The 12,500-nt window shown below is 30.9% G+C and overlaps 1 protein-coding gene across 2 annotated transcripts in view; it reads right to left on the bottom strand.

Moving 5' to 3' along the window:
• Positions 1–12,500, bottom strand: part of rho-6 (serine protease rhomboid 6) — a 125,255-nt gene that overhangs the window by 11,682 nt on the left and 101,073 nt on the right. For both annotated transcript variants that reach the window (XM_035879473.2, XM_035879472.2), the window contains exon 2: positions 673–938. In XM_035879473.2, coding sequence (XP_035735366.1) covers positions 673–930 — 258 coding nt within the window. In that variant the 5' untranslated portion in view covers positions 931–938. The remainder of the gene's footprint in view (positions 1–672; positions 939–12,500) is intronic.

Genomic DNA, 12,500 nt, shown 5'->3' with positions numbered 1-12,500 from the left:
TCTCATGTATTTCTTTTTTTTTTTCTTTCTTTTTTTCTTTTTCTTTTTCTTTTTTTTTTTTGATCACCCTTTATAACATCATATATATATATATATATATATATATATATTATGTTAATATATTTAATTATACTATTAATATAATGCAATTAAATATATTTAATATATTCAATATAAGTATATTTCGTACTATAGCATATATAATTATAAATAATATTCGTTAATATATACTATATTATATTAATGATATACATTAAATTAATACACTCTACGTATTTACAAATTTCACATTATATAATTTTCACAATTTTTTTCTCTTCTTTTTTCTTTTCTTTCTTACAGACACGAAAAGAAAAAAAATTGCGTTTTTTAGCGTTTAAATGTCAAGTTGAAAAATACGATTCAATAATATTTAAGTACGATTCAATAATAATAAATACAACTATTCTTTTCTGCTGTATTTAAAAGCAGAAAGAGAGAGAAAGAGAGAGAGAGAGAGAGAGAGAGAGAGAGAGAGAGACAAAAAAAAGAAAAGAAAAAAGAAAAAAAGAGAAACGAAAAAAAAAAAAGAAATTAATTCCATCTGTAAAATTAATATTTTCATGATGTATATTGTTAAATTGATTTGTCGTGATATTAATTATATTAATAAAACTTATTGATACACATTACCTCTATGATACTGATGCATATCATTAGGTAAGGCGGTCGTATCCGAAAATTAGGCTTCCTGGTGGCCTGTGAATACCTTGGCGTCGGCTTGATCGTAGTTTCGTCATTGGTATGTGTCTTTCTGTACGATGATGTCACGATGATCGGAGATTCTGACGAGTAAGGTGAGCCTGGTACCGAATAAGTCGTATCTGTCAATTCCGACGATATTGTTGACAACGTCGGTGAATTTTCGAGTAAAGCTGCTTCGGCGTCCATATTGTCACCTGAAATAACAAATCATTTTCTTTTTTCCATTCTTCCTTTTCTTAATAAGTTAAAACATTTTTCGAGTGTGATATGGGTATCTCTGTATTTTTGTAAAATTAACAAAAAACAAAAAAAAAAAAAAGAAAAAAGAAAAAAATAAAAAGAGAGAGAGAGAGAGAGAGAAAGAAAAAATAGTAGATTAATATTTACAATAGATTTTTCTACAATTTGCGATCAGTCAAAATCATTGAAAACTTTCATTGAATTTCTTATATAGTTAGGGACAACATGAAAGTCTGCCTATTCACGTGAAGTAGGTAAATAGAAAAGTTAGAGGTTCTATAAAGCAAAGTAAGAGTTTGACGTAAACGGGTCAACGGGTATACGTCGAAAGACCTTCCTCTATTGATAGTTCCGATAGTTACAATATACTATGCCATCGTAGAAAGTAATAAAAAAAAAACGAGTTACTCTCTTCCCCATAGATATTTAATAAATATATTAATGTCGTTTTCCATTACGAACTTGTCGTTTGAAGTAGATCGCGTCGAAATAAATATGCGTTCGTCTTTGTTAATAATAATAAAATTTCTCCTTCGAATGAGCAAAATTGAGGGAATAAAAAAAAAAAAAAAAGAAAAAAAGGAAAACTAAAAAAATAAATAAAAAGAAAAAAGGCAGAGAAGAAAGAGAGAGAGAGAGAGAGAGAGAGAGAGAGAGAGAGAGAGAAAAAAGAAATTACAAACGATTCATTTACAAATCGAATTTGCACGATCGTGTGAAAGATTTGTGAATTGATTTATATCTAAGAGAACAAATTAAATATTGCATGCGTAACATTGAAACAATTTCGAAATACAATTTTCATTTGAAATTTTCAACGATCTATCCACTTACGTATATATCTATGAGTGCGCGTATTTATCCACGTAGGATAACGTATGCACGTACGTGCATGAGAATGATGTAATTAATAATTAATAATTAACTGTTCGAATATTATTAAATTTTAGTTCGTTATTGTTGGTAAATAAGCGGGAGCATACATAACTTTTCATACGTAACTTCCGCTTACTAGCTCGCATTGTTTCAATATATTAGCGACAATTATTCGTATTAAAATAGCTACGAAAAAGATTTGATAAGAATATCGAGTCTCGATATTTTTACCATTCGAGATGTTACGATATCGATTTCGATTCAATTTTATTAATATAAATAGTACGGACAAGATGATCGAGAGAGATCGTTTCATGAACGTAAGAAGGCAAAAGAAAAAAAACAAAAAAAAAAAAAAAACAAATAAATAATAATAAATAACAAGTAAAACAAGGGCAAAAAGAAAAAAATCGAAGAAAATGAAGGAGGGGAGAAAAAAAATCATTCGCGTTTTCTAATGTCCAAATATCGAATTATAAGTCGTCGATAATAATCGATATAACTCGAGCGATTTCGATAAGTAAATCGACGGGATATGAAGCGTCGTGAGGAAGATTATAATTAAAAATTTTTTTTTTCGCGACGTGAAATCTTAAAATACGTCGCGTCTTCTCACTTTATTTTACCTCGACTACTATCCGTAAATAACTCTCATCCTCTTTCTCCCCTTTCCCGTCCACCCCCTCGCCCCATTTTCCTCCCACCATCATCCTGATTCTCTCCCCCCAATATATACGCAAATTAGCCGAACGCGCGTCGGTCGGTGATAGATATTGAACTCGATTACATTGAAATTTCTCAAGAGGGTACTCGGTTCAACGGCCGAGGCTAAACACTACCGATTATCGATTTTAGTTGGTAGTGCCTACGGTGGCAGATAGGTACGACGACCTATGACTACGTTAAGGGTTACGGGCTTGGAGTTGATAGGTGGGGATAGGGTGGGACTAACCGAGAGGAGAGGGAATGGGGAACGATTTGCTCGGCATGATCGGAATCCGACGTATCTCCAAAATTTGCACGTTTCGATCTGGATATCGTATATCGGACTCCCATAATCTCGAAATCGTCGTCGTTTATACGAGACGAGTGAATGTGTTTATGTATATGCATATAGATATAGATATATGTATGTATGTGTGTATGGGTGTGTATGTATGTGAGAGAGAGAGAGAGAGAATCTAAAGTAGTTTCGATAATAGCGAGTGAAATTCTATGATAGCTTGGTAAACGATCTAGAACGTTAGAAAACAAAGAGATACTGGTGATGACGCGTAAAGAGGTCACGCGAAGTGACCACCCTTGAAGACCCTCACCCCTTTATACCTTAACCTTCTTTTGTTCTCTCTCTCTTTCTCTCTATCGCTCTTGCTCTTGTATATTCTCTATTTAGAAAGAGAAAGAGAGGGAGAGAGAGAGAAAGAGAGTGAGATGTGCATTCTCTTCGTGCACCGATATACATACATTACTTACACTTGCTTAGCACAAACCATGTCTATCTATGTATGTATATATATATATGTACGTATATATGTAAATGAATGGGAGCTATGTGCCAGAGCCAATGGCATAATGCTTAGAACGTTGACTTCGTGACTCCAAGACGACTACTACTACTACTCGTTCTTTACGTGATAAAGACTCTCGGAGCTTTTTCGCGACGTGACCACTTATATATGTATGTATTTTGTATGTTACCTATGTCCTATTCTCGAGTGCGAAGAAAAAAGGAACAATAAAAAAAAAAAAAAAGAAAAAAAAAAGAAAAAAAAAAGAAAAAAAAGAAATGAGAAAAAAAAATAGTGAGAAGAAAAAAAGTATTTTCCGATCGAAATGTGCTTTTAAAATGATCCTTCGAAAGATTCTTCAGTCTTTCTTACATATTTTCTTTTTTCTATTCTTTTCTTCTTTTGTTTCTTTTATCTCTCTTACTCTACTCTTTCTCTCTCTCTCTCTCTCTCTCTCTCTCTCTCTCTCTATCTTTCTCGTTTTTTTTTACTCAGTAAGTTTTTCTCCGTGATTACTCATGCAAATCTTTTTTTCAGAAATATACAGTGCCCGGATATAGGCAACACTTTATAACTCGGTACAATAAATGTTGCCTACCCTATGTCGTTTATCGATAAGACATATCTATATATATATCCTCTATTATTTTTTTGTTTTTTTTTTCCTTATAAACCCCTGTATACATGTTACTCGTCTTTCCATACGAACGTTTATTAAGCGTATTGCCTTACATCAGGGGCAAGAAAAGAAAAATTTCCTCTTTATCGACAATGTATGATGCATTGACTCTATCTATCTAGTCTTTCTAATAGGCATGAGTACGTTTATAATTAATTATTCAATTAATTAATTATTCGTTAAAAAAAAATCTTTATTTTGATTCTTTTTCCGTTCAAAAAATAAATTGTAAATGTAAGAATTGAAAGAATGTTCTTACTAATAATGATTTAACAATTATAATTGTTCGGCAATACATTTTCGTTTTAGCAAATGCAAATGTACAAAATGTATATATACGCGTCGGCGCGTGTAACGCGGGTATAACGAACGAGCTTTCGTTTAACCGCGCCGGAAAGTACACCACCGCGTTTCCGTTACCGCGCTTTCGTGGCTTTTGCTCGGTCGCGTGTGCGTTCGCTCGAGCTTACACGACCTCTCGTATTCATTCTCTCTCTCTCTCTCTCTCTCTCTCTAGTTATACGCTTTTGTCGAGGTGCATACATATTGGCGGTGGAAAAGCCACGAATAAGCGTATTGCTTCCTAGAGAACGTGTTCGATTAAATTCACGATTGTGTTTACTCCTTCGACGAATTTTTTTCTTTAATTTCAATGAATTAAATAAATTTTTCCATTTGAAAAAAATTAATCCATTCGAGAAACTTATTGATAACGTACGATCGTTAATTTTCTACTTGATAAAATAATAATAATAATAATAATAATAATAATAATAATAATAATAATAATAATAATAATAATAATAATAATAATAATCGACGTTACAAATTCGAAATGTAATAACTCTCCTTGTTCAGCAACGATATAAGCGTATAATTTTTGTGTTTGTAACTTTTCAAATTTGTCGTTTGCCTGTTTATTTATTTGGACGGTGAAAAAGAAGTAAAAAAGAGAGAATAAAAAGAAAAAAGAAAAAAGGAAGAAAGAAAAAAAAAAAAAAAAAAGAAAAAAAAAAGAAAAAGAAGAAGTAAAACGAGAAAACACGGATTACGTTTAAATTTACGTTTTAAATCCACGGGAATTGCGTCTTCGATACTTCGTTCGATGAATTTTCTTTTTCTTTCAATTCTTTCTTTTTTTTTCCTTTTTCTTTTCCTTTTTCATTTTTCCTATCGCAATCCTTCGGCGAATCGACAATCGTCGAAGAAAAATATTGTTTCATACGATGAGATCTAATTCTACTAATTGAATTTATAAAATATTCACAGGACAATCATTTTCCACTCGATAAAGTAATAATATTAAAGAATGACGATACTAACTCGAAATAAAATATTTCGCGTAACTATCGTTAAGGAGGAAGGACGGGTTGGGAGGGAGAGAGATGGGGGGGGGGGGGAGGGAGGAGGAGGGCGGTCTGAGTAACTTTGAAATTTTTCGCTTGTCGTGCTTGAATATTTTTCAACTATATCACTTCCAAGTATAGGGGCCATATTCGTTTCGGATACTTTCAACCTTTACGACATTTTCTAGATTCCTCTGTGAAACTTTTTACACTGGTTGTTTCCGTGGTATCATTTAATATCCGACGTTTCGAGGAAATGTACATTTCACGTTATTCGCCTCTGTAATTTTTTTCTTTTTTCTTCTATCTCTCCTTCTCTTTCTCTCTCTTTCTCTCTCTTTCTTTCTCTCTCTCTCTCTCTCTCTCTCTCTCTTCTTCAATTTTTAATTAATCCCAATTTAAAATAATTTCAGGATATTACGAATCGTTATTATTAATGAAAATATATCTCCATGTAAAATCGAACGAACTTTCATTCAATACGATACGTTTCTATCGGTCTATTCTAATGAATAATACGAAATAACCTGTGTTAACGAGTACAAAAAAAAAAAAAAAAAAAAAAAAAAAGAAAAAAAAGGAAAAAAGAAAAAAAAAAGAAGAAGAAGAAGAAGAAGAAAAAAAAAGGAAAAGAAAATAAAAGAATTAGAATAATAGTATAGATTTTTCGTTTCATTTGATAATTGAAAAATATTTTTGATACTTATATACATAACAATCTAAATGAAAAATTTCACGATTAAAGCCGAAAGTACGTACTCTCGTTCGAGTCCTAACTCAAAGGCTCATAAATACATAGTCATTAATTACTTTACATAGTACGTAGCAGGTGAATGCCGGGATACATACGATCGGCTCATTAATTTTCAGCGACGTTATATCGACTTTACGTCATAAGCTGCCATGATATTCCAAAATCCCGTTTTCTGCTAGCGCAGAAATTCACGTTCACTGATATATATATATATATACACACACACACATATACAAACACTCTTTCTCTCTCTCTCTCTCTTTCACACACAAACACGCACGTACATACATATATGTTTGTATATGGACATTCATGTATATATATATATATATATATATATATATATATATGTTGCGAATGAAAACCGCAAATCAAAATTGTGCCCGCGTATCTACCGCCGACGGCAGCTAAAATTTCACGCTTACGGTAAAAACAATGGTCGGCAGTGTGACAGAGATTTTGTTGTTACCAAAAATCCTATATTGTCGCTTTATCTGTCCAGAAAAAGAAAAAAAAAGTTAAAAAGAAAAAAAAAAAAAAGAAAAAAAAAAAGAAAGGAAGAGAATTAAGAAAAAAAAAAAAAGAAAAAAGAAGAGCACGGATACGATAATTACAATGAAGACTAATTAATTTTCTTGACGAGGGGAAATCACTTTGAAAAAGTAATTTCATCTCTTGAGAACATCTCTCGAACCATCAAAAGAGGATCAAATTACTTTCTTAATAAAATACCATGGCTTATATCGCTTAATTAATTTACCTTTAACTAGTACTTCAAATTTTTCGTAGGATAATATTTTCTTAACGATCGATCATCGTTCGATAATCTTTCTTGTAATTATCTTATCTTATCTTTTTTTCTTTTTTTTTTTTTTTTTTTTTCTTTCCTACGAACGATCAATTTCGTCGATTCCCTTTTCGTAATTCTTCGATCTGTTTGAATGATAAAGATTTTCATTCGTTTAATAAATTTCGCGATTATTCGTGAATGAAATTCATTCTTGATTGAGAATAATATGATTATGGTGGGACGGAGATAAAGAAATGTTTTGGATAAATTAATGAATCGTAAAATGAAAAATCAGGACATCAGACATTGTTTCTTTCTTTTTCTTTTCTTTCTTTCTTTATTTTTTCTTTTTGAAATTTTAAATTGAAACGAGAAACAAACTATTTATTTATTTCTTTTTTTCTTTCTTTTTTTTTTTTTTTTTTTTTTTTATCAGAAGAGAAAGCGAAATATCTTCGTAAGTTAATTCTCCGCGATCTAATCTTTTTTTCTCTCCTTGATTAAGATAGGAAAACATTTCTCTTTTTTTTTTTTTTTTACGTAGAATATGTTACTATTAAAAAAAAAAAGTAGGTCCCTAAAAAAAAAAAAAAGTACCACTAATAGCTTCGCGAATTGAACACGAGAATTAACATTTAATTTTCTTTACAATGATCGAATGAAGTAAGATTTGTAAAGGTTACAATATTTCTCATATAATAATATATATTATATTAAGTACAAATATACTTAAGTTAACACATAAATCAATTAAGTATAACATAAATACTCGAAGTGTATATACATATATATATATATATATATATATATATATAATATACGTTTCAAAGTTATACGACGTTAATCTCGACAGGGTTAAGTCGTTGCCTCATCTACTCGTAGGAGGAGGGAGGAAGGGTGAAGAGAGAGGGGGAGGGTTGGGTGGTAGATTTAACAATGAACGAGATGAACGTGATATAAAGAGTGGGGTTGGATGAAGAGAATGATAGATTTAATAATGAACGAGATGAAAGTGGTATAAAGAGTGTGGGGTTGGGTGAAGAGAATGATAGATTTAACAATGAACGATATAACTAATTTTTTCTTTTTTTTTTTTTTACTTACAAATATTACATACATAACGAATAAATCTGAGAAGGTGCGAAACGTGCGTCGTTTATTCGTTCGTAGGTACGTTCGTTCGTTCGTTCGTACGGTTCTCGTTACGGGATTATGAAAGCGTGACGATAAAATGAATTCTCCTGTTTTCTTTTTTCTTTCTTTCCTTTTTTTATGCTTTTTCATTTTCATTATTTCTCTCTCTCTCTCTCTCTCTCTCTCTCTATCTCTATCTCTATCTATCTATCTCTCTCTCTCGAATTAGTCGGACGACCGAATCCTGGCTATCCGAGTAACGAGAAAATGGTAGATACACGAGAATGTTGACGTAACTAGATCGGACGGAGACATATTTGCTTTATTGCACGACGGATTACAACTCACTCGTGATTTTCACTCTTTTCCCTCCTCCTACTCCCTCCCGTCTGTCTGTCTGTCTGTCTCTCTCTCTCTCTCTCTCTCTCTCTCTCTCTTTCTGTTTCTATATATCCCTTTCTTTCTCTCTTTCTCACATGGACGTACACATGTATACAAACACATACACACACAGAGAGAGAGAGAGAGAGAGAGAGAGGGAAAGAAAGAGAAATATGTTCCCATAGATTTATTGTAATTTCATATGAATTATCATTGAACGAGATCGTGTATGTAACGAACAACAATAGCGAAAATCGTTCGCAAACAGATTATTAACAATGCTCGACGTTTGACGCATTCTTACAGTTCCTTATGGAAAAAAAATACACACACATATACATATATATATATATATATATACAAAGAGAGACATTGATAGACATACATATATACATTAACTAAATAATTAATTAAGTATTAGATACACATATACGTATGAGGAAAGCGTGTATTATAAAGAATGCATAGAAAAAAAAAATGGCGTTTCTAAATCGAGAGAACAATGTCGAAGTAAGTAGTTACTTACTTACTTACTTACTTACTTACTTACCTACTTACTTATTTATTTACTTATTTACTTTTATCGAAGGTGAATACGCGATGATAAATAATGTATGATCGATTATAAGCTAATCGATCATCAATGACATTGACATTTTAACGTTCGTTCTAAAACATTTCTAAGCTATCTATGTATGATAATTATAGTACGTACATACGTACGATACGTTTCCTTATCAATCTGTGGAATTTTTTTGTTCTTCTTGAAACGTTTCTGCGACGATAATAGAATAACGTAGAACCATATGGAATAATGAATGCTTTTTTTTCCCTTTAACGTTCCCCTAATCTCGAATTAGATGATTTATTACAAATAGTTTTTGTATAGACGGGAAAAGAGGTTTATCTTCAATTGAATGAATGAGAACTCTTTGAGATCTGACAGGCGAAACGGTTAGAGGGTGGAAAGGAAGGAGGGAGGGATAAAGAGAAAGAAAGAAAAAAATGGAAAAAATAAAAATAAATAAATAAATAAATAAATAAATAAAAAAAATCGTATTGTATCGTATTTCTTTTCGTAAGATCTCTTTATCATCGATGTATATATACAACGTATGTACTCTGTGTGTCTGTACACGTGCGTGCGTGCATGCGTACGTGCGTGCGTATGTGTATGTATGTATATATATATATATATATACACATAATTTATCTATATATATATATATATATATATATAGATAAATTTTCTTTAAAAAGTATCGAACGTTGTAAGGGAAACGTGGAATGATAAAGGAGGCAGAGCATGCCCGTCGAAACGTCGGAACTTTTATGATATTTCCTTGGTATTTTTCTTTGGGCCGATGGCATCCATAAATTTAGTGCAATTTTAATATTTTCTTCGTGGAAGTTTGGAAAGTTATATAAAGAAAGAAAGAGAAAGGGAAGGTAAGAATAGACCTTTTAAAAAGAGGAATCTCGTTTATTCTTACTTGCGATTACTAAGAAGATAGATGTGTTAAAATAATATCGTTCATTTTCAAACTATACATTAATTATGATCATCAAAATTTGTTTGTTCGTTTGTTTGTTCGTTCGTTCGTTCGTTTTTTTCTGCTTTTTCTTGTTTTATTTGTATTTTTTTCTTTCTTCTTTCTTTTCTTTTTTTTTTTCTTTTCTTTTCTTTTCTTTTCTTTTCTTTCACTTCAAGAATCACGAAAAATTATATCACTCATCTCTTTTTCCTCAATGTTGAGATATTCGGTTGATCGCGATCGTTTTATTTGTTTACTTATTTATTTATTATATTTTTTTTTTTTTTAATTTTTTATTCCATTTTATTTAATATTTGACATCAATCAAGAGTCAACGTTTTAATTGTTACAAGAAGAGCTGGGAAATGATATCGTCATCGTTTTATTTTTAGAATTAATTCGAATTTATCAAAAGCATTTGGATTTTGATTCTGTAAAAGGAAGATAAAGGCTTTCTATAACAAACGCTTCAATACAAAATTTATTGGAGATATTGAGGGAGAAAGGGATAAGAGGGTAAGAAGAATCTAATATGTATTGCAGTTTTATCGTAAAGGGCATTTTTGTCAAGATATTGAAGCCGTAATATTTTCTTTCTTCTTTCATTTCTGTTTTTTTTTTCATTTCATTTTTCTTTTTCTTTTTTTCTTTTTTTTTTTATTAATGGAAATCGATAGTTTAAGGCTAACAAAAGTTGTAGACAATATCAATACGAATTCAACGAGTACTTATCTGTAATATACATTTTATTCGATATTTTTATCGAGTTATGAAACTTTCAAGTTGTTCTTCCGTATGTACTGTTAACATGTATGTATCTGTGTCTGTCTGTGTGTGTATGTGTGTGTGTGTGTGTGTATCATGTAACCGTGTAAGAGATTATATAAAAATTGTGTTATTGTATAAGAGATCGTTATATAAAAAAAAAAAAAAAAGAAAAAGAAAAAAAGGAAAAAAAAGAAAAAGAAAAAGGAAAAGAAAAATGACATAATTAATTCCGAAAAAGTATCAGTGATATTGCAATAATAATGTATTCCATATAATGGGTTTCGATTTAGTAAAATTCTGCTGAATATAGCAGGTTTGGTTTTAATAATGATTATAACGCGATTTAGAACTCTGTTCAACTTTCAATTGTCTTTTTTTTTTTTTTTTTATAATATATATATATATATAAAAAAGACAAAAAAATGCATTTCACCAATTTTTAATATCTCGATCGTGCGGAGAGAGAAAGAAAGAGAGAGAGAGAGAGAGAGAGAGAGAATTTTTATCACGATTTTAGTCGGGCATATAAAGAACTTTGAAAATTGACGAATCGATAGTTATAAAATAAGTATCGTTTTAAAACGAAACTTGTTGCAACGTAAAGGAAGGCCGTCATTCCGTTAGAGCACACTTATATCCTTCAGCGACTCAATTTGAGAACAATCGCAAAAAAAAAAAAAAAAAAAAAAAAAAGTAAGTTCATTGACAATTTGTCATTGAACTTTCGAGTTCGCTTATCGCCAAGATATTCGGTACAATATAAAAAATGAAAAAAAAAAAAAAGAAAAAAGAGGAAAAAAGAAAAAAGAAAAAAAAAAAGAAAAAAAAGAAATCCAAAACAAAATACTAAGATATATTACAAATCGATACAACGATATCGATATCGCGACAAATTTATCTTTAATAACGTCATTCTTTCGGAATTAATATAAAAGTTTATCAAAGGCCATTTAACATGCCTATTATTTTCTCTCCTTAAAATAATCTGATGCCACTAATGAGTTTAGTCGGTGAGGAGAAAAGAAAAATAAAAAAAAAAAAAAAAAGAAAAAAAAAAAAAAAAGAAGAAAAAAAAAATAAAAAGATAAGAAGAAAAAAGGAAGAAACAAAGAAAAAGAATATTTTCTTTTCTTTGACTTTACTTTAACGCGGAACGATTAACGTAGAAGCGTGAAAATGATCAACCAACATCACGTTGCACTTTACTCTTTCATATCATCGATCTCTCGATATAATCGAATAGTCGTTAATAAAGTTCCCTTTTAATTTGCTCTCCTCTCTCTCTCTCTCTCTCTCTTTCCTTCTCTCTCTCTCTCTCTCTCTCTTTCCTTCTCTCTCTCTCTCTCTCTCTCTCTCTCTTTTTTGTACTTCAAAAGCTATCGAACTCGTAGCGCAAACGTCGAATCTTTTACCAATCGTACAACCCCTTTTCACTTGCATATAACTATCTATCTATCTATCTATCTATCTAACTATCTATCGATCTAACTATCTACAGTCAATAACGGCTGAGCCGTTATTTGAAATGAAATAGAGAAGCACTCGATTGAATATCATCGCGTCAATGGTACGGAGTTGATCAAAGGAGTTTTGAAATCGTTGCGAATATTACCATACTTTCTTTCCTCTCTTTCTTTTTTATTTATTTATTTATTCTATTTCTTTCCGTTTTCAACAACAACAAAAAAATCACAGAGAGTTAATTCCCTTTCGTTACGTTTTCATTCGCGCGTAATATTTCGTCG

The sequence above is a fragment of the Vespa mandarinia genome, chromosome 1 (assembly GCF_050613455.1).
Source record: "Vespa mandarinia isolate Hongniang chromosome 1, ASM5061345v1, whole genome shotgun sequence".
Classification (NCBI taxonomy): Eukaryota; Metazoa; Arthropoda; class Insecta; order Hymenoptera; family Vespidae; genus Vespa; species Vespa mandarinia.
Note: the sequence above shows the minus strand (reverse complement) of the source record. Positions and strands in the feature narration are given on the sequence as shown.